General features: G+C 38.8%; 2 protein-coding genes across 4 annotated transcripts; one reads left to right on the plus strand and one right to left on the minus strand.

Moving 5' to 3' along the window:
- Positions 1–1,090: 1,090 nt before the first annotated feature.
- kdm8 (lysine (K)-specific demethylase 8) lies at positions 1,091–8,918 on the plus strand. 3 transcript variants are annotated; one of them, XM_086289659.1, is made up of 8 exons: positions 1,091–1,204; positions 2,480–2,964; positions 3,703–3,875; positions 4,637–4,769; positions 5,337–5,387; positions 6,490–6,639; positions 6,739–6,831; positions 6,916–8,917. In XM_086289659.1, exons 2-8 carry the CDS (start codon positions 2,503–2,505, stop codon positions 7,078–7,080), a joined length of 1,227 nt encoding a protein of 408 aa, XP_086145785.1. In that variant the 5' UTR covers positions 1,091–1,204; positions 2,480–2,502; the 3' UTR covers positions 7,081–8,917. The 3 variants fall into 3 exon arrangements, with proteins under 3 accessions (XP_086145785.1, XP_086145787.1, XP_086145786.1); XM_086289660.1 differs by lacking the exon at positions 1,091–1,204 and adding an exon at positions 1,219–1,396 and having other exon boundaries at positions 6,916–8,918; XM_086289661.1 differs by lacking the exon at positions 5,337–5,387 and having other exon boundaries at positions 6,916–8,918.
- A 798-nt stretch (positions 8,919–9,716) lies between these two features.
- LOC147332878 (UNC93-like protein MFSD11) lies at positions 9,717–20,551 on the minus strand. Its single transcript, XM_086289662.1, has 13 exons — positions 20,082–20,551; positions 19,650–19,705; positions 19,445–19,552; positions 19,284–19,363; positions 18,103–18,199; positions 15,344–15,402; positions 15,072–15,216; positions 14,093–14,142; positions 12,305–12,370; positions 12,095–12,220; positions 11,826–12,000; positions 11,604–11,739; positions 9,717–10,457 (listed from the first exon to the last, which is right to left on the minus strand). Exons 1-13 carry the CDS (start codon positions 20,169–20,171, stop codon positions 10,305–10,307), a joined length of 1,341 nt encoding a protein of 446 aa, XP_086145788.1. The 5' UTR covers positions 20,172–20,551; the 3' UTR covers positions 9,717–10,304.
- Positions 20,552–22,551: the final 2,000 nt, after the last annotated feature.

Here is a 22,551-nt window from a genome sequence, read left to right on the forward strand (position 1 = left end):
ACTGTGAGAATGAATAGAAACATCTGAAACATTTTAAAATCCCCCGTGATTCCTGGAAAGCCACGCTGTCTCTCTCTTGTTTCCATCTGCTTTACATACAAGAGCGGCTGTGCAGTTTGCACTGAGAGAATATTTGAATTTCATAGAGTGTTTGACATTTGATAATAGTGCACTGTGTTTATAGATTCTACACTTCCCTGCCGAAGGTTTCCTATCATGCTTGTTCAGGCTACATACCCCCTAAAAAAGCAATATAACTGCCCTGCCCCTCCAAATATCTCTGTGTGACATCAAAAAGACAAATCCAATTATGGTTTCACTTGAGCTGATAAATATCAATCATCCTTCTTGGAATATCTGTGTTTACATAAATCGTTTCGAGCAGTGGGAGCAATTAAAAGGGAGGAAAAACAAATAGTTGTGTGCTGTCATTTAATGTGACAAAAGAGCTGGGGTCTCACTGCAAGACAGTCTATTGACTGGACTCTGTCATTTCACCTGTTAAGCCAAATTTATAATTGTATGTAAATGAGGTGGTGCTGTCACCAGAGCGCTGTTTCATTTTAACTGAGCTTCAGAGCATCTGGTTAATCATCTAAAAAGACAGAAATGAGACAGACACAGGTTTTAAATAGCCAGTAGTCTGAGAGGTTGTGAGCAAAAATGTGTGTGTAGGAGTAGGATATGCGTGGGAGTGTGTATGCTTGGCAGGAAACTGGCAGCACATGACAAACAAACAGGGGTGTGCAGTGCGCCAGCTTGACTTGGAGAAGGGGAGGGTGGGGGGGTCGCAAAGTCCAAGGACTTAGCAAAGTACCATTTAATTCAATGCCATCCTGCCTTTGCAGTGGGACTGTAACCTCACGGGTTAGAGGAAGTGCAGATGCTGCCACCATCTACTGGACCACAAAGGGAATCCCAGTTTCTGCCTTTTGAGAAGGAAAAGAAAAGGCTTAAGTTCTTGAAAATAAATAAACCATAAAAGCAATATTTTGTCATTAATAATTTGATGGGATCAGTTTTTATATACAGCTTTTAATATCTACACTGCAGCGTGGAACCAATATGTTTAGCTATTCGAGTTTCCTCCCGGTGTGTTTTTGTTGTGCCACAGGCGTCAGAGCAGCGCACGCGCGTGTGTGTGGAGTTGTTCCGTAATTTCACAGATATTATCGGATTATTGGTGTAAATGGCTTAGTAAAAGGTAAATGTGGCATTTTAGGGATTTAATTTGAACTTAAATTAAGTCTCCGTGTTTACGAGTCATCGTGAAACATTGCCGCCAAAACGTTTTTCACAAGTGTGCAAAATTCACAGACTGCTAGTAACAGGAAAGAGACGAAGAATGACAGAAGGAAGAAAGGGATAAATATGGAAAACTAAATATTTTCATGAGGTCTGGTCCTCTATTTCTGTGTCCATAAACCTGTTTCAGGTATTAAGTGCGTTGCGTCATAGCTTTAAATGGGAAATTCCCGGCAAGCTTTAGTAGCAAAAAATAGGAACATTTATATTTATAGGAAAATATATATCTCTCTGTGTGTATGTGTAAGTAGCCACGTTTTAAAGCTACAGCCTTGCGTTCATGTTACATCTTTGTTTCTTGTGAGATTTTGGGATAAAATTGAGCATAGAGTGAATTGCACTGCGTGAGTCTAATCTCCGAGGCTTTAACGAAAAATATAATTGGCTTTCTCCCGCTGCTGCATAAAGAAAAAAAATGAATGAGATAAAGTTCACTCTTTGCTCATACTTTGATGACTTCCATAATGAAATCTCACTGAAGGGACTGTAATTCCCCAAATATCCTAAGTTGTTGGGGTTTCCATTGGATTTTTGGGTTTGCTGCACAGCCCATGTGACTGTGTAAAAATCAGTTGGAGTGCACTCCAGGGTCGTGGATGGCTTAGGCATGTGGCATATCAAATGCTTTCTTTGTTTAGTCCAGTCTGCCTCTGAGTTCACAGGGCTGCGTTTCTGTACTAAAATGAATCAGGCCCTCGGAGTTGGCTGCCTCCTGCTTTGGCATCATCTCCAGCAACACAGACCATCCAAACGCTGATGGAGTCACATGGAGGCGGAGTTGGCGGCTCCAGCAACAATGCGGCAAAAGTGTTGTTTTCATGCATGTGTCTCGCCCCCCCGGTTCTGGCTCAGGATGCCCTCACCTGTGTTCTGTTGTTGCCAGTTTAGTAATTAGTTGTATACATCTGTTTCACAGCACCAAAGAGGCTGAACAAGCGTACTGTGTATTTGTGCGACAATGGCAGGCTGTTTTAACAGTTGGTGGGCTCAATAACCAGCTAAATACATAAGGAGTCATTAAATTACATCCCTCCCCTTTAAAAAAAGAAGAGTCAGTGAATTGGTGAAAGTGAGCCTAAATCTGAGCAAATTTAACTTCTAAGTGCTTCATTATAAAAACTTGAGTTGACACTTCACTGTTAACCCTGACTCACTTTCATTGTTCATTTCACAGTAAAAGTAACGACCTTCTTGTCAATGGCATCGCTGTGGTCAAAAATCTCTCCAGTACTGCCTGCTAATGAAGACCAGTTTCCACTGAAATTCAGTGACAAAGTGGAGCTGAGTGTGGTGGAAATGCTGCAACAGTCCAGGAAGCAGTTGTACGGAGACATCACAAGTTCCAGCCGGTTGCTTAATGCTCAGATTATTTTGGACATTTCATGGGAGAAGCTCAACACCGGAACATGGCGGCATGTGGACAAGGAGTGGAGGCGCGTTTACTCATATGGCTGCCTCTTCAAAGTGGCGGCACTGTGTTGTGAAAGTCCTTCCGAAGACAAGATCCTGGAGGCTGTTCGGACTTGTGACATGGGTCTAATCATGGGCGCGGCCATCATGGGTGATATACTTCAGGTTATTGTTCGGATTCTGCAAAGTCACATAAGGACATTGAGCTCTACTAAAGAAGAGGATGAGAGTGAACATGCTGAGGTCAAGGTCAGCGATTTTTTTTTTCTTTCATCTGAAATGCACAATTTTCTGTCAGTCCTTTAGTTTATTTAGTAATTACTAACTGATAGTTCTACTTGTGAGAAAACATTCTTGTACATTTCATTCAACCTGATTCAGAGTTCGAACTAATAGTGACTGATGGGGACATTTCAGAGTAAATCTTCTGGACGCTTGGAAAAGAAATTCCTCTGTGACCTTCATTTTGTTGCACTCCATCAGATGTCACTGAAGATTAAGTGCAGCAACTTTTCAAATGTCAGGTCACTTTGTTTAGACACCATCTAAATAGAGATGGAGAGTTTAGTGCAGGGCTGGCAGGATTTTTCGTGCTTTTTTTCCCCTTTTAAAAGCTATCATCTTAAAAAAGCTGTTGAAATAGTCTACCCATCTGTCACGAGCTGCACAGTGGGGAATGGGGCTGCAACTAACAAGTATTTAGAAATGTTGTCTTTAATTTGTTCTTGGTTAATCAGGGCAAGGAAATGGTAGAAAGTAGCACCACATTTCCCAGAAGCTTAAAGTCATACTATGATTAAATTGCCTGCCACACTTACAGTACAAAAGAACACTGAAATCAGTATAAGCTGGAACCCAGAGAAGACTTAATTGATAGTTGTTTACTCACATATGTGAGATATAATCAAGGACTTGTTTTTCTTATCGTTTTCCTCTAAAGGTTGAATTGATTTTTTTTTTTTTTTTTCATTTTGAAATCATTTCCAGAGAATAAAGATTGAAAGCCCGCTTGTCTCTGCAATCAAAGAAGAGTCGGCGGTTCTCAGGATAAAGTGTCCTTCACTGGAAAGTTTCAAAACAAACTTCCTGCTCCCCCTCAAACCGGTGATTTTAGAAGGAATCATCGACCATTGGCCTGCTTTCAACAAACACCCCTGGAGGTTTGTTTGTACAGAATGTATTGTTGTTCAGTTCATGATTGCTATTTGTATTAATTAATTGGCTATTATCAATCATTGTGGTTTGCATATTTTTGTCCGGATGACACCAGCCAGCTGTTTCCCCCAACTATGAACCAATTTACTCTCATTAGTATGCTAATCTCAATCATGCACTGAAAAGGTTAAAGTCGATTTGTAAACCACTCTCAAAATTGTACATTCTGTCTGTGACAATAAGCTTCACAGTATTACCATGTTTGCGCTCCTCCACCTTGGTTAAATGCAGCACTTACATCCAGTCCAGCCTTGTAATCAGACTATTTTACACTTGCGGCAGCAGCAGAGTGCACTTATCAAGCTGAGAGGACAGAAAACCTGAAGGACTTTGGTACAGAGAGGCAGCTGACATGTAGTATGCAGTGTGTATCACTTTGATATCTATCTGTCATTTCCTTAACTATGTGAACAAATAGGGACAACAGGTCTGTTTACTCATCTCTGCATATGTGATTCCTGACTCTCAAGTCTGACACCAGCGTCTGATATAACTTTCTTTCAATTTAATAATATCCTTCACTGTCCTCCCTCTCATTGCTCACTCCTGACAGCAGCCTATTCACTCTGGCATCTGACATACAGCTTCTGGCACCTCAGTCACATCCTGACGTGCTTATATATAAGATGTTTTGAAGCATCGCTTGAAACCAGGATCGCCACATTTATGTGTGACTCACTCAAGTAACTGTCTCCCTCTTGCAAAGCATAGAATACCTGAGGTCTGTGGCCGGCTGCCGGACTGTTCCTGTTGAGGTGGGATCCAGGTACACTGATGAGGATTGGTCACAAACGCTGCTCACGGTCAATGAATTCATTGATAGATATGTTTTGAATAAAGTAAGTGCATCTTGAGCAAGTCTTTAAATCACATTATTTATATCAGTGGTCCCCAACCTTTTTTGCGCCACAGACCGGTTTAATGTCAGACAATATTTTCATGGACCGGCTTTAAGGTGTCGCGGCTAAATGCAACAAAATAAAATGATACAACCAAGACAAAAACTGCAGTATTTTGTAAATATAACACTAAACGCAAATTCACTGTGTAATTGTGTAACTTTATTAGCAGCGTCCTCCTGAAATGCGCCAACAACATTGAGAGTAACACGCTCCCCTCTGCCCCTTAATGCTCTCTGGTCGCTATGGTAACACGTAAATATTTCTTTCAAAATAAGACACACAACTACAACACAGGAAAAAGACCCAGGGAAACAGAGTAAACAATAAGAACCCTGGAAACCATAAATTTCACACCCAAGACGCAACCCTCGCAGCCCGGTACCGGTCTGTGGCCCGGAGGTGGGGGACTGCCGATTTATGTGAATGAGAGAAAGAGAAGACCTTGGGATTTCTAACATGATATCTGGGCTTTTGTTGTTTGTTTTGTGTATCAACATTGAACAGGATGGAGTGAAAGCTTTGGGTTATTTGGCTCAGCACCAGCTTTTTGACCAGGTAGAGTTCAGATTTTTAGTTTTGAAACACCAAAATAAAAGTGAATAATTTTGTCAGTTTAACACTTACTTCTTTAAAAATGACATTTTCAGCACTATAAAGAACGGGATTCTTTTTCTAGCTGTCATACTAACACAAGATTGCTTTTAACATTAGTGGTATTTTTTAGCAGTAATTTCAACATCAGGGCTGGATAATTAAGATCAATTTTTTGGACTCTATGATTAGATTAGAAGGATCACAGCCACAGAGTCACCATTTAGACCGATTTTCACACAGCATCTATATTTTTTTACATTTCTTGGGGATTTTATAGTGCCATGTTTCTAAATGAAACATTTATTTTTGATGTGCAAAAGCTTTGATTTCTTTATATATCACTTGGAAAATACAAAGTCTGTGCAGTGATTTGTTGAAACATCTGCAAACATACATGGGAATACAAGGTAAAAGGCAAAAACCGAGATTATACAATTCTGATGAGCTTGAAAGTGAATATGTGGCACAGTGTGAACGGTCTTAGGCAAGCTTTCTTGTAATTCCTTTAAGTAGTCTTCATGAACAGTTCTCCAGGCTTCTTAAGGACGTTCAAGGCTCTTCTTTGGATGTCGGCTGCCTTTTGTTTAATTCCCTGTTAGGATGATCCTACACTGTTTCAGTAATATTGAGGTCCAGGCTTTGGGGAGGCCAATCTGTGACTGATATTTATCAGGCTGATAAATATCTCTGGGCTGTAATGAGACTGAAAATTCCAATAAATAAACAGACTGTTTGCAGACATTCGGGTGACTCTCTGAGGCTGTACGGGAGCTCATCAGTAATAGTTAAGTAAAAACCAACCTTATGGCAGAATATCTGTGCCAGTTTTCATGGAAATCCATCAAGTATTTATGAATATTTTTCAGTTGGAAAACTATGGTGGATATACTGACAAAAAGAAGTCATGCATTTTTTTTAGTTTGCATGGCAGAAGGTGGAAAAATAATTAGCAATTCTTTTTACTTGCCAGGAAATGTTGGCAAAGTTCTCATGAGAAAAAAAGATACTATTTAGTAAGTAAAATTAGTCTTAAATGCCCTATTACTGTTTGATTATACCTTAGATACCAGAGCTCAAGGATGATATCCGCCTCCCTGATTATTGCTGTCTTGGTGAAGGCGATGAAGAGGATATTACTGTGAATGCGTGGTTTGGTCCCGGGGGTACAGTCTCTCCTCTTCACCAAGATCCTCAACAGAACTTTCTGGCGCAGGTGCTGTTAACTGTAATGCTTTATGAATTAAATTAATGTCAAAGGTTGATCATGTGATAACAGTTTCCTTACCACATGGGATTCCTTCTGTATATACAGGTAGTGGGAAGCAAATACATTCGCCTATATTCCCCCGAGGACACAGGCAAGCTGTACCCTCATCAATCACAGCTGCTTCACAATACCAGTCAGGTAGGATTGACAGTCCATGGAGATAGCACATGTCGGACGTGCAAATGTATGCAGTATTTCCAATTTCTGACTTCTTCCGTCTAGGTGCAGGTGGAAAATCCAGATGCCGAGCGCTTCCCGGAGTTTGCCAGAGCTCCGTATCTCGAATGCGTGTTACAGCCTGGAGATGTTCTTTTCATCCCTGTCCGACACTGGCACTACGTCCGCTCCTTAGAGCTCAGCTTCTCTGTCAGCTTCTGGTGGTCGTGATTGCAGTTTCCAAATAAAAAACCATATAGCATGTGTGTAATGAAACTAGTTCAGCCTGATTTCTCCTGCTGTTGAAGAAGGTCACTGGAGAGCTTTTAACTAATGTGAGGCTAATAAAAGTATTAGGACGACCTCTGATTACAAAAACCTTTGATCCATGAACTATGCACACACATTGCTCAATGATTACTTTAATTGTGCTGCTGATGATTGCAACATCTATTATGTGGAAAGCGACCGGCAGCCACAGAAAACAACAAATGAGCAGTTAAAAGTGTTTCTGCTCATTTCATTCTGCATATAATTTACAGAGGGTTGTTAGTCATCTAATTTGATAGGGTATGTTTCTCTTTTCAAATTGGCTTATTTAATTGTGTTCTCAACCTTATTCCCACAAATATTCTCAGATGTGTGATTTCCATAATTCATGGAAATGAGGCAAGTCTTCAAATTTAATAACCAAGTGAGCTACAGGTACAGAAATGTGGTAATAAACACGGCTCTCTGGTTAAACTGACAGCCTGAGCTAATCAAGCAGGTCACAGATGAAAATTAATAAATTAAATGAATTAATCCCCTGGGCATACACAGACTTTGAAATTAAAACCATCTCATTGGTAAAGTACTTTGACAGCACAACTCTTGTTTGGCACCAGAAACGCAAAACCTGACAACAAAGGGAGCCGCGGATTTCAGACCTCTGACAAGCCACAGTCGTGTATCCTGTAGGTCCTGTTCAGTCAAGCCTGGTTATTACAACTATGATGTGAGGAAGTGACAAAATTAAGCAGATCTGCCCTAATGTGCGTGTTTGATCTGGATTGAGTCAGAAGTAGCGGCGTTTTGGGAAATCAAGGCAGTGTCAGACAGGTGAACTTGAAGAGTTGTGGGGAATGCTTTGATAAAGCGCTGTAGCTCAAGGAAAGGATATATAATAGACACTTTTTCCTTCAGTTTAAGAGGGTAAAAATACAAAGGAATTGTAGTTCAAAACAACAAAGTGGCCTCAACAAGCTAAAATATTTTTCTGAAAACACAAGCTATATACTGTCTGACTCCGAAAGTGGTTTTGCCAAAAAAAAAAGCATAAACACTCATGTGAAACATTCCTTTGAACATGGTGGCTTGTGGGCATTCATTTATGCACAGCTCTCTTGAGGTCCCCCCACAGCATTTCGATCAAGTTGAAGCCTGAACTTTAACTGGGTCATTGCAACACCGTGATTCTTTTCTTTTGTTGTAGATTTCCTCCTGTGCGTAGGATCATTGTCCTGTTACATGACCCAGTTTTGGCTGAGCTTTAGCTGTCAGACAAATGGCTTCACATTTGCCTCTAGAATACTTCAGCCTACAGAGGAATTCGTGGATGAATCGATGACTGCAAAGTGCCCAGGTACTGTGGCTGCAAAACAAGCCCAAATCCTCACCCCTACACCACCACGTTTGACAGTTAGTCTGAGCTGTTTGTGCAGATGTGCTGTCTTTGGGTTTTCAAACCTTTCAAACAAGCCACATTTGTTCAGCCTTCTTCTAATTGTACTGTTGTGAACTTTAAAATTCAACATAACTGAGCCCTTTAGAGTCTGAGATGTAGCTCTGGGATTTTTTTTGCAGATTCCCTGAGCATTGCACAATCTGACCTTGGGGTAGATTTGCTGGGATGTCCACTCCTGGGAATATTGTAGCATTGTTAACACACACCAAACTTAAAATGTCTGTCTCTGGGTCAATTAAATTCTCCCAACCTACACTGCAGTATTGCAATGTTGGTAAAACCAAGCAAAAGTAGTTTTAATATTTAAAAATATGCAAGTTTAGCTATGAGGCCTCTTTCCCTTTTTTGTTTCTGTAGATAAGGTGGCATAATAAATAATGCCCCCTGCATTAAAGATGCCAGTGTTTGGCCTGGTTTCTGCAAATTTCAGGTAATAGACCTATCCAAAGTTGGTTACTTTCCTCACAAGCTTATCTCTCCAAACTTAATAATATGAACCCTGCCAGGATTTAATTCTGTAAGTAAATGCCGTACACTTCACTTAGCCCTTCAGTGCTTTGTTGTTGTCAAGTAAGTGGCACAATTGACTTAAGATCACACAAAACTGCTTACTCTCATTATAATGTAATCAATACTCAATTACCAGTGAAATAATGTGGGACCTCTGGGCCTGTAACCCTTAAACTTAGACCTCGCTTTCGCCTTCTTTTTGATTAATGGCAATTGATTTTCAAATAAATCTGGCAAATCAGGATTAGATCCATTCGATTTACAGTAGGCAATAGACAAGTTTTAGTGAGAAAATGCTGAAACCCCAATAAATCTGAAACACAGATTTGGAAAAAGCTCAAGATTATTTCTGTACAGATATGTAATATAAGTAGCTCAATAATGCCACATTGTTTTAAGAGCCAGAATTTGTGAATTGGAATGAAGAATGAAAGAAAACAACCCAAAAATTAAAGTGCAGGCTCTCAACTTGTTTACAGGTCACATGTAATTTAATTAATACACATGAGCACATTAATGTTTATCTACAGATCAAACCTTTTGTCAGCTGTTACCACTTGCCTTGACTCTAACATTTGCACCGCTGACTTAAATGATGATTTATAATAATCATGTAGACCACAACACAGTCTATACTTGAGCCCCCCCAGTGTTTTAAAATTTATTCAGCAAAATTGGTGAAAACATTACATTAATATGCAAGAATGTAAAAAAAAATGAAGTGATTATCAAGCATTAATTAGTGTCATCTATTCTTGTCATTATAAACAGCACTAAACATCCTGCAGTAACGCTTTAGATTCATAAATTAACTTCAACAATGGCACCGTTATTACGAACATGAGCTTCCAAAGCAATGCAAAGCAGATGATAAGGTAAGTTATTAAAATTCCATATTAAGACCACGTGCAGTACAACAGAGTAATAGAAAAATAACTTTAAAGATGTCCGATGACCACTTTGTAGAGTGAGAGGAAAAAAGGATTGTGCAAAGTACAGTGTAGACTTGTAAGGCAGCTTGGTTTCAGCTATGGCATCAATTCAAACTCTCGTTAGTGTCGATGCTATGTGAATCTGCATGACCCTCGGTGCTTCATTATAGAAAGAGATTTTTAAAAAGCGCTTCATGAAATGAGATTTTTTTAAATTACAGGATTTCTGATGGCCTCATTTTATCCTGAAAATGAGTTTCAGAAAGCCATTAATGCTGAGATGAATCCTAAAATTCCTGTATATCTACAGAGAAGTTCTGCATCCTCTCCACCACGAAGAAGCAAAGTGTTCCAGTGAAGCCCAGGATGACCATCAGCAGGAGCTGCCACATCAGCATGATGTAACCGCTGTAGAAGAACGCAGCTGCTGCACAGACAGACTAACAAGGGACAGACAGATTTAATGTTGTTGATTAATATGATAAAGTGCTTTTACAAATCTAATAAACTAAGTTGCACAAATTATTACACAAAAATATTACGTTTTCCAGCTTCACCAATCACCCCCTCAAAGTCATATCCTTGAGTAGCACAGCACAACTTCTGTAATGTCTGCTATTTTCAGATCATTGCCATTCTAAACAATCCAAACAATGACCCTTCAACTTAAGCTTTATTTAGGAGTAGTGGAAAAAGCCACAGTGAGCAAAATGTGGCCAGATAATGGTGAAGTGGCCAAAAGGGTTCCTGTATTTTCAATTTGCTGTCTGCCAGTGCATGATATTACAGGCAAACCACACCATTCAGTTCATTTTCACATGATGCTCTCCCTCATACACCACAGGATATTATACTGTCGTAGAAATCCTCATAAACAGTCTGAACCTAAATCAACCATAAACATGCTCCTGAGCTGACCCAATGCTCCGTCTTAAAGTTTGGATTCTGCATGCGTTCCACTGTCAGTTTGGGTTGGGGTTTATATCCTGATCCCCATAAAAGTCTGAATGTTTCTCAAGTGGAAATGCACATGTGGGAGAGGTGTGGCCTACAGAGAGCATGAAAAACAGCACCAGCACTGGTAGCAGTGCAGCGCTGAAGATGGCGTTGAAGAAGAGATGAGATGTGTTTAAATCACACGTGGTTTTCATTTTTCTGGGCAGAATCAGAGAGCTTTAAAAGACACTAAACATACTATTACTTTCAAACTCATGAACCCCACTTTCAGATTTACTGTTAACAATTTCCCAGTAACAGCAAAATCTGAGCTGGACTTCAACTAGGTGGCACAACCATGTCAAGATTTCTCAGTTTGTTTCTGTTCATTGCATTGTGGTGTATTTTCCACGCCTTGACAAAATCAAAAAGATTTTTTTTGAATAGTTATAAAGCATACATTAATTTCTAGAGCTTAATTTTCAATTCAAAAAAAAAAAAAAAGGAAGAAGGTATGATATCCAGCATATCTGCCTTTTTTCTTTGTACTGTGACTTCAGGTGAATTTATTTCACTTGGAAGGAACACATTTTGCAGCAGCTTTGGTCCGCTCTGCTAACAACGTCTGAGAACTGGCAACTCAGGATTACCTGGATGAATTTAAAAATGGCGAAAGCCGCCATGCTTTCTTCAGCATAAACATGGCCTAATATGCTGTAGAGCTGTGTGTTGAAACAGCTGTCCCCGAGTCCAAGCAAAAAGCTGCACAGCAGGGCAATGGATACACTAAGAAAGAAAAAGAAGAAATAAAATCAAAGCATAATCTCAAACAGTATTTTCTTATATGCTAAATTATCATAAAAACTGGATACCTTGGAGTTAGATATGGCTTCTTTAGGGACGTGGTTTCAAAAACAATGGGGGCATCATCAGGGATGTTAAGAAAGATCAAATAGAAAGCAACAAAATGGGCAACCATTCCCAGAAACACCACAGAAGTTCGTCTGAAGCGGCTGTTCTTGCACAACAATCCAAACAAACCCCCACCTGATGGAAAAGGGCATATTCTGCATAAATCAATCAATCTGCACGGCCTTGAATGACTTTAAATAACTTTGCTAAGAGCAGAAAGTGAACGTACCTACTATTTCTCCAATGCCTACAACAATCCCTGAGATCCCAATCAAGCCTTTAGCTGCTTCTGCAAACTGTGCAGTTGCTCCGATACACGTCCCATACACTCCACTGTAAAAAGATAGCTCAAGGCCTGGAGAACAGGAAGTGCATGCTGTAGCTGCAGGCATTTTTACTGGAGGCTAAAATATTTAATATGCAAAAGCATTTGACTTACCGCTGTACGCCATGCAAGGACTCAGAAGAAGGGTAGTTTTAGTCTTCAGCAGTCGTAGGATGGTTTCTAAAAGGGAGAGTTACAACACAATGATTTAAAATGCTAATAAATGCCGTTCTTCCACTAATACAATCTCCTTTAGCTCGGTATTGAGCTGAGAATTTAACACAGTCCAATGCAGAAAGAAAATATTCTGTCATAATAAGCCATATATAAATGCTCATTTAAAAAAAACAGCCAAGAGAGACTTGGCTGTTAGAAAAATTCAGATTTTAAAAGAGGAAATCCCACTAGGCTTGTTTATATATGCCTGGATGGCCCTTCTTGACATGAATCAGCTTGCATCTTTGATAAAAGCTGATACCTTTAAGGCAGGTGTGCACGAGTCTAAATGCACACAGAGATACACGCGAGACAAGGTGCAATCTGATCATCCAAACAACTTGAGGCTGCACTGAAGGCAGGTGCAAGTGCAGCAGCAGAGTTTCCAGTTGACAAACAGATAGAATCTGAAATAAACTAACGCATAGGCAGATTCTATGTACTCTGTTGTAATGCTAGAAGATTTTTATCCATATGAAAGCGATTTTCGCCTTCAAGAAAAACAAAACCGCCTGTGAGTGCCTGCTAGTTTCACAAAAAGAGCAATGAAAAGCAATGCAAATAACAGAGAGGGAAAGGGAAAATAAATACTTCGGTAGGAACTTACATTCCTTTTGAATGCTCAGTATATCAGATGATACCCATCTACAGTGCAGGGGGGGGGGGGGGGGGGGGGACAGTGAATAGCTGTACAGGCAGGAATTTCAACTCTTTGGTTCAATATTGGCTGATTGCCAGGAAATCTGGATGTACCCCTTAGGATTTAAAAAAACAAACAAACAAAAAACTGATATATGTTCCTTCGTACAAACAGGAAGAGAGAACTACAGTGTTGGAATTTAATGACTTTGAAATGTCACTGCAGTTATCCTTACAAATATACACTCAGCGGCTACTTTATTAAGTCACCTGTTTGTGTACTCATTAACGCAAATATCTAATCAGCCCTTGGTGCATAAATATGTAGACATGGTCAAAACTATCCACTGAAGAAGAGTGATTTAAGTGACTTTAAACGTGGCATGGTTATTAGTGCCAGATGGTCTTTTAGAAACTGCTGTTCTACTGGGATCTCTAGCGACAAAGGGAATAGCTTGAAATAGAGAAGGCAAACTGAGAGAGAGAGAGAGAGAGAGAGAGAGAGAGAGAGAGAGAGAGAGAGAGAGAGAGAGAGAGAGAGAGAGAGAGAGAGAGAGAGAGAGAGAGAGAGAGAGAGAGAGAGAGAGATAGATAGATAGATAGATAGATAGATAGATAGATAGATAGATAGATAGATAGATAGATAGATAGATAGATAGATAGATGTGTGTGTAGAGCTCTTTATTTTCCTGTGAAAGAACATTTATTATCCATGCTGTCTGTCAGGAATATATTCAACAGTGTCACTTTTTCACTCTTCCAGCATGAATAAAACAGATTATAAAAACCTTGAATGAGCTCACAGTATCCATTTAGAGCACATTAGTCTTGTTACTACACAAAGTTCCTTATGTATCCATATATACAGCACATATGGGATTTTCTCAATTACACTTTGCACCAGCATGCATTTACTGCATTCAATATGCACATTTATATGGATGTATAATGAATCCAGTAAATGTATGTAAATGAGCAAGTATCATTTTAGCAAAGCTCGTTAGGTACGCCTCAATGTGGCTTTCCAAAAGTGCAGATAAAACTTACTGAACTCCGATTTAGTATCCTGCATGGCAGTGTTCGCTCTGTGCTTGTACCTAGACAACAACAATTAAATCAATAACAACTTCCACAACACTGAAATTAATCAACAGAGATAAACTGCATACACAGACAATCTCAAACGTCCCTTCAACTAAAGAACAGGTGGAGGAATTTAAAAATCAGACAGTGGAAGGATTGCTCCCGATGGCATTCTTTGTTATTCTGTTGGAATCATTGTTTCGTTCCAGACTTGGCTAATAAACACTAAAACCCATACATGCATCACGCATACCCATAACTGTTTTTCACACACAGCTGCTGCCACAAGAGTGCTGGAAAGAGTATGTTTTGCTAACAAGACTTTTAGTCTCATGGTTTGTTTTTTGCGATGGATGTTTGTGAATGATACATTTATGGAATGTAATTTAATTTTCCCTATGACTTTTATTTGCCTTTGATGCAAGTTTTTTTTTTTTTACAGATTTTTTCCCCCATCTTGTGATTTCAGTCAAACTTTGTTCATAATTCAAGACATTAAAATTTTAATATGCCTTAAAAATGTTGAAGGTTGGGGTCTTTAACTGCTGTCTCTCTCAAAGAGAAATGTTCTGTCTTCTCTTCCCCAAATCCGCCTGATTGCGCCCTACTTAAGTAAAGCGCTGTGATTAGACAAGACTCTGTCAAAATTGCATTGATCTAGAGAAAAGGATCAGTCCATTTTTTGTGAAGGACAAGAGTGATTTATAAGTCTTGTAGAAGAGCAGCAGTAAGTCAAAAAGTGGGTGATTTAAGAAAAAAAAACCTGTTTCGTGGGAGGTCTGAAAACACCTTAAGAAGGTCAACTGGATTAAAAAGGACATTTTTGGCCATGTTAGCCGTTGTGTATCCTATCCGAGCAGTAGTTCAGACACTTTATGTATTCTGAGTCATTCTGTGGGTCTGCAGTGAAAAATGTGTAATTATCTAAAGGATATTCATTTACATCGTGCGAGTTGAGAGCAGTGACTGCCCTTCCTCTTCAGAGAGCATCTCCTCTTCATGATGGCTCTTTCTCAACACCAGGAAGCTAAGTGTGCCGAGGATGGATATAACCAGCAGGGACAGAAAAATGTTTCTCCTGCTGTTGTCTGAGACAGGAAGATTAAAGTAAATCGCTTAATGAAAATGTGCTAGAAATATTAATAACATTAAGCTGGAGCATACTCAAACTAAAGAGCATTTTCATGCCGTTAACTTACACAAGTTTGGCCTTACCTGGTATTTCTGTTCTTCCATTCCAGTCAAAATAAATGTAAAGATTACCAAACAACATGCTGTCAAGACAAAAAAAAATGGTGCAAAGAAAATAAGTAAAAGAACATTTCTCAAACAAAGCAGGGATGTACTGGACTTGCTGATAGGTTAAATTCTTGTTTTCCTTTATTTTGATAAAGTTAATAAACCGCCTCCTCCTTAATTTCATGTTAATAGGTATGTATCAACTTCCACATATATGCCAAGGTTTCTCAGCTAGTTGGTGCATTTTAGCGAGATGCCATTTATTTTAATGTTGTGGCTGATTGGTGCAGCTATGCTGCATGCCAAATTATTTTCATTTCACTGTCGTCCAAATATAATTTATTGCGTACAGCACCCTCCAAAATCTCCACAGCGGCATTCAAAATGTACTAGGTGGACAAGGACTCTACTGTGGATGAGCTGCATTTATAGATGTAAAAATGATGCTGATAGAACATCTGTGTCTGATCATGATGGTGATTTACTGAGAAAATAAACTAAAAGATATCACTTAGACTATACTTCCAAAAGTATTCGCTCATCTTCCTTCACACGCCTATGAACGTGTGAATTCATAAAGTTTAATATGATGTCAGCCTATCCTTTGCAGATATAACAGCTTCAGCTCTTCTGGGAAGGCTTTCTTTTTACAAGGTTTAGAAGTGTGTTTATGGGAATTTTGGACCATTCTTCCAGAAGTGCATTAGTGAGGTCAGATATTGATGTTGGACAAGAAGGCCTGGCTCACAGTATCTGCTCTAGCTCTGTCGGATTGAGGTCAGGACTCTGTGCATGCCAGTTAAGTTCTTCTACACCAAACTTGCTCATCCGTGTCTTGGTGGACCTTGCTTTGTGCACTGGTGGATAAAGCAAGAGGCCATCCCAAAACTATTACCACTAAGTCAGAAACATAAAATTGTCCAAAATGTCTTGGTATGCTGAAGCATTAAGACTTCCTTTCATTGAAAGTAGTGTTCTCCTGACAACCATCAAAACCCAGATTTATCCATCTGATTGGCAAATGGAGATTGCCACCGACTTCCACATTGTTATAATACCACTAACAGTTGACTGTGGAAAATTTAGTATCAGGGAAATATATCCTATCCTATCTCCTATCACAGTATCATGCTGGAATTCACTGAGCTCCTGAGAGTGACCCACTCTTTCACAAATGTTTGTAGAAGCAGTCTCCATGCCTAGGTCCTTGATTTTATATAGCTGTAGCCATAGAAGTAGTTAGAACACCAGAATGAAATTATTTGGATGTGTGAGTAAATGCTTTTGGTAATATAGTGTATATGTATAAATAGGGTAAGGAAAAGTGAAGCTTTTCCTTACCCTATTTATACATATACGCATTTGTTTTTGGCGTTTGGTAAGGCAAATACACCATGCGAGCCAATGAGGAACACAGAAACTCCTTCAGAATTTATCACAGTTATCACAGTTTAACCACTATTGACTTTCATTATTAGTTCAGTTAAACATTCTCTTCTCTGCTCTCTGTGCAATTTATTATGTGTACATCAAATTTTATGCACCAAACCTCTCTGGGCCTTTCAAACCTTAAAATAGTGACCTTTAATTAAAGTGCTCCCATTTGGACAATCAGAGTAATTAAAAGAAAAGACCGTGGACATGGTGTTAGCTGAATCATTTGAGAAATCATGTATGATAGACAGAAAATGTGGAGAAAGTTTATTTACTGGATGGATCAAACACTGACTTTATAGGCATAATAATCTGCATTTTTGCCTCCGAGGATTCTTCTTTCGTTTTTTTGAAGCTGTTTATTTGCCTTTCACAGTTAACACTGGAATTCTGTGATCTATTTCTGTCTTTAATTACATATCTACCTAAACTAAAAAATGTAGATGAGCAATTAGTCTGTCCCAGAGCCACAGCAATGGATGAAAGGAGTTAGTCATGAAAGATAACAGTGATTTTCAGTCGTATTCTGTGTTTGTGTCTGCAGGCTGTGAAGAACTGATTCATAAGTTTACTGTGGCAGTGATCACCGCTGGAGAGTCAGATTAGCATTGCCCTATTGGGAGCGTTGGCACAGGTGACAGCCAATGTTATTATTATACTAATTCAATTTGCATATTTTAACAAATACAAATTAGTCGTCCGAGCCAGTGTGCGAGAGCAATGGGCCAAATGGAGAAGATGAAAAGACCATAACTGTCACCTAGCGAACTTTAAGAGGCTTTCATGTTTTTTAGATTTTGCAGAGAAACTTATGACTGGTTTAAAGAAAAGATCATTTATAAAATGATCTACTAAATATTTCTTTTTCTTTGTAGTTTGCACTATATATTTTCGAGCTGAAAATACAGACAGAACAAAATGTTGGCAGCTGCACTGCAGTTACACCTTTGATCAACTGGAGCAGCTTCATCAAACAGCAGAACAAAACGATAACAAGCGAAAACACGGTGATCAGTCGTGTTTTATGAACCGGATGTACTGGTGGAAATAAATATTTTGATGCAAGGTCAATTAATTGTAACTTTGGGTTTGTTCAGAGCGCAGATGAGCAGGAAGACTGTTATATTCTCAAATAAAACATTACTATTTACTTCACACAGCCCAAAGTTAAAAATTCTCATATACAACGTGATGCAAATGAAAACTAAATCAATGAAATGAAATGAAATACTCTCTGGTTTAAAGAAACTTTAAAATGTTAAAGGTTTGTCTTTAAAAGACACAAAGACTGAGCTCCATACCTGCACTGTAGGAGAGCCCAGAACATTCCAGTGTTTCTGTTGATGGTGGAGGCCTCTGAGTTTTCCACCAGAAACTGTCCTTGAGCTGTCCAGAGCACTGAAGGAACGTGAATGAGGGCGGGTCATTGAAGTAGGAAAAAAGGTCAATTAATTGCCCACATTAATAAATATATAATTTTAATTTTTTTTACATTGTCAAGTAATGCATCATACCATACAGTAGCCCTAGGACTTGATAAAAATTCATTGCTCTGCAGTGATTTGAGGCTGCATTAAAAACATTTTTTCTTCATTTTTCCAGCACATGCTCAGCATGAGGTCTGCTTTCTCTGTATTTCCGCTAACATTTACAAGCAAACCAAAGGTGTTAAGCACTCTTTACAGAATCAGCCCCTAACCCATTTAAGGTCTAATTTGGGATATACTGTTTATGTTCATCATCATATCCCAGCCATGATAATCCCTGTATGCATGATTAAACTGCATTTGGATTTTGGCACAGAAATTGAGCTTGCATGGACTGCAAAAGCCAACAACAGCCACCTTCAAGTATTTATGTTTGCTGAAAGTCTTCATCTGTTACTACACTGTATCCTGCCTCAGTGTTCATACGCACATTTTAGTAAGTGGGCTGTGATGTGATGTATGTGACAAAGAAAACTCTGAAAGGTGAATATTTAAACAAATCAAAAATACAAATATATACTCAAAAATAAACATAAAACATGAAAGCCTGAACTGTTGATACACGGCTTTCATGTGGTTTATGCCAAATTCTGACCCCTAGCAATGTCGCAGCAATGATCAGTCCAGGTAAGACTGGGTTATTTTAAAGATATTTTATGCAGAAAAAATCAACACATTAATCGATGATAAAACTGATCAGTTGCAACCCAGCTGTGAAAATAAAATAGCCAGTAAAAACACCAGAATAACGACCAAAAAAACCCCGTCCAATCAGTAATTGTTGACATACTCAGGTTTCAAATTTATATTAATAATTATTCAGTTAAATAATGATAATAACCGTACTGCAATGTTTCACACCATTCTGTATGTCTTTTAAACAGACACTAACTCTCACTTTGTATATAATCTGCATGCAATTGCAAGCATGTATTCAAAGACATTTAAAAGCCAGGCTTGAAGTTCCAAAGACAGTTTAGGAGAGAGCGACTTACTGGCTGCTCCTATGCCGATGAGAACGGAGGTCAAGTAAAAAGACCATGTCGAGGGGACGATGAACATCGCAATGTAACCACTAGAGAAAAACATAATGATGATGAACATGTCTCAGCATCTTTGTTCGTTTCCTTTATGCAAACAGCACGTCAGTATTTACCTGTACAGCAGGCCGCTCAGAAACATGGTAAATTTTGGTCCAATAACTGTAACAATCATTGGTGCAAGCAGATTGGAGAACGAGAAGACTCCATAGATGATTCCAAGGCTGTAAAGTGGGGGCAGTAAGTAGCAGTAAGTAAATAAATGCAAGTTGGTGAACTGAACACCAGCATTTTTCCCCCTGTTTCTCCACCATGACCTACCTGTGGTACCCACTTCCAGTGAAAGTAGAATTTCCCAGGCTTTTCACTACAGTTTGCTGCAAATAGGAAAAGAATAAAAGTCTATGTGAACCACAGGGTTAGAATTTACATATTAAGTCACAGTAATGTCCTTAAGTCATTCATAAGATTTGATTAGTTCAGTGATCACTGAAGAAAATTAGAAACACGAGATGCGCCTCATATAGTCCTTTGGCTGATCTGTTTCATACATCCCATGAGGCGGTTAATTTTTTTTCTTTAGAAATTACTTTAAAAGCTGTTATGACAAGAAAAAAACGTTGTTGTATACGAGCAACATAAATGAACCTCCTGTCTCTTAAATACAAATCTCAACTCAATGCGCTGTCCTCTAACATTCTGGGGCAAAGTAAAAATGAAATGTAATTTAAAAAGCAAAGTTTACGAAGTTACCTCAACATTTCCACAGGTGGTGAAGGCGGTGAAAATAAACAAAAATCCCACACCCAAAATCACAACGTTGAAAGTCCTTCTGTCTGCCATGGCGTCTTCTTAATCGCGTTAAATCAGACACATTTTGAATTCACTGCAGACTCGCGATTCAGTAGCGTCGCTAAGTTTGTACTATAAGCCTAAAGCCTCCCATGTGCACTCACTCGCGTGGATCCATTTCAGCAGCTGCGAAAATAAAGTTCACTTCACAAACTTGTAAAGTTCGCGTTTAGTGAGCGAACAGCGGCCGGAGATGAGCGGTGTGGCGTATATGCAGACAGTTAAAGGAGCAGCACTGTCACGAGAACACGTCTCTCCTATTACCCAAAGTACGCATGACAACTTGTGACTTAAATTAAAAGTTGCTGGGGATTTTTTCTTTTTTTTTTTAGATCTTCCTTTTACTGTGACCTCTTCGTCATGGCTTTCGTCACTCTCCTTTTCGCCTTCAGTTTCTTCTTCTTGTGCAATTTGCGGACATTTACACGCATTTTATCTTTGCTGCCTTCCAGAGGTGACCAGGAGAAACATTCCCCGTGGGAAATAGATGACTTTTCATTGCGCTATTACGCAATAGGAAAAAGTTTATGGAGTACATGTCCCTTCCACGCATAAGGACGTTGAAGTGGAAAATAGAGATTAGTTCGCATTGCATCCTTATTATCCCTAAATATCTCATTTTTGACTGATCAACACAATGTTTTTGCTATTGTATTATAATTATTGTATTAAATCTAAAAGACAAAAAATCCACACATCCACAAAAAAACCAAAACACATGATCAAACAAAGTAATCCAATACTGTGCAAAAGTCTTGCACCATTCATTTCTTCCTATTTTGCTAGGAAAATGGATAAGGGGTGGTTTATGGAAACATTCTGCTGACATACAGGGAAATACACTATATGAGGCAAAAAGAGAGTTCACACAATTCTAAGGAGCTTAAAAATCAATATTTGGTATGACCACCTTTATTCTTCAAAACAATCTGAGCTTTCTTAGGCAACTTTCTTGTTCCTTTAAGACGTCCTTAGGAATAGTTCTCCAGGCTTTCTGGATAACATTCAATGCTCTTCTTTGGATGTTCGGGGATTTTTCTTCCGGTCTCTTTACAGATGATCTCACACTACTTCAATAATGTTGAGGTCCGATCTCTGGGGAGAGCAATCTATGACCGATTGTCTTCAAATGTGTGTTTTTCTATCCAGGTATACTTTTTACTGCATTGCTGTTGTATTGGGGATTATTATCATAAGGAAAAATGAAGCCCCTGCTAATCATCTACTCTCGAGATGGTATTGCATTGTGAATAAAATCCCAACAGTATTTCTCTGCCTTCATAAATCCATCAGTTTTGACAAGATTCCCAATATAACAGAGCCTGTAGATTTTCTTTATGCTTGCCACTTCTACTGTCCAATCCATTTTTTTAAGGACACACTGCACAGTATGCTGAGATATGCCACGTTTTCAGCTAATAGCTTTTTGGGAATCACTATGTTGGTGTAAAAATACTATCTTATGCCTGTCAAACTGTATTTTCTTTAGCATTTTTCATACATTCAACTAAAGAAATAGGAACAAGTGATATTTTTGCAACAGGCTTTAGTGAAAAGAAGTGCCTAACTATACAATTTGCTAAGTTTTCTCTTATATGTAGATACAACACTGGTTCATCTGTTGAGGTGCTCTGTGTTATTGAATGATGGAATGATTCATGGGTCAGTGTTGAGTGCTTCAGCAAACAAACAAACAATTCCTCTGAAAATCAGATACAAGGTCTGGACTATAAATGTGCGAGAAAGCAGACAACGTCCAAAGAAATACTTTGAAAGACCTTCAGAAGGCCTGGTAGAACTATTGTCACTTTAAAAAAAAATTACAAGCAAGTCTGGCTCCGTGGAAACAAAATATAAAGAAATAGCAAGTGACTTTTGCACAGTACTGCAATCAGGGACCAAAGCAGCACATAAAAGAGAGAAATTACTTTCCACACTGTGTAAGAGACTGTAGAATAACCACAGCCGCAGTTTTAAAAAGGTAGAAAGTTCATTAAGTCTACAGAAACTGTTAAAGTCAGATTATTCATTGTGGACTAATTATCCAGCATCCGTGACACTATTTCAGCATGAAACCAGTAACTCATATCTATGTATATATGTATATATATATTACACTGTAGGTTAATGTCTCAAAAATATTTTCATAAGTAAGATATGCATGTTGGTACGTGTTACCATAATATAAAAACAGTATCTTAAAAAATATTACGATCCTGTCCAACGCCATCAGTTGTAAAATGAGTTCATGAACGCCATCTGCTTGGGGTTTTTTTTTCTTTTAATTTTTACTTTTCCATAACTGAAAATCTTGTGTAAAAGAGTTGGCGAGGTAAAGTCATTTTAAATTTCGAACCTTTACACCTTTTAA

The sequence above is a fragment of the Aulonocara sp. 'chitande type north' Nkhata Bay genome, linkage group LG4, assembly GCF_057382095.1.
Source record: "Aulonocara sp. 'chitande type north' Nkhata Bay isolate Kocher_YH1m ecotype deep benthic linkage group LG4, A_spYH_male_GT1.1, whole genome shotgun sequence".
Lineage (NCBI taxonomy): Eukaryota > Metazoa > Chordata > Actinopteri > Cichliformes > Cichlidae > Aulonocara > Aulonocara sp. 'chitande type north' Nkhata Bay.

What these genes read in the sequence shown, in the direction of transcription:
- kdm8 (XM_086289659.1), top strand. Translation starts at nt 2,503, where the DNA reads ATGGCATCGCTGTGGTCAAAAATCTCTCCAGTACTGCCTGCTAATGAA. An exon ending in ATAGATATGTTTTGAATAAA is followed by an intron (nt 4,770 to 5,336) that starts GTAAGTGCATCT and finishes AACATTGAACAG; the next exon opens with GATGGAGTGAAAGCTTTGGG. An exon ending in AGCACCAGCTTTTTGACCAG is followed by an intron (nt 5,388 to 6,489) that starts GTAGAGTTCAGA and finishes ATTATACCTTAG; the next exon opens with ATACCAGAGCTCAAGGATGA.
- LOC147332878 (XM_086289662.1), bottom strand. Translation starts at nt 20,171, where the DNA reads ATGGCAGACAGAAGGACTTTCAACGTTGTGATTTTGGGTGTGGGATTT. An exon ending in TGGGCTCTCCTACAGTGCAG is followed by an intron (nt 15,403 to 18,102) that starts GTATGGAGCTCA and finishes TTGTCTTGACAG; the next exon opens with CATGTTGTTTGGTAATCTTT. An exon ending in AAGCCATATCTAACTCCAAG is followed by an intron (nt 11,740 to 11,825) that starts GTATCCAGTTTT and finishes TTTCTTTCTTAG; the next exon opens with TGTATCCATTGCCCTGCTGT.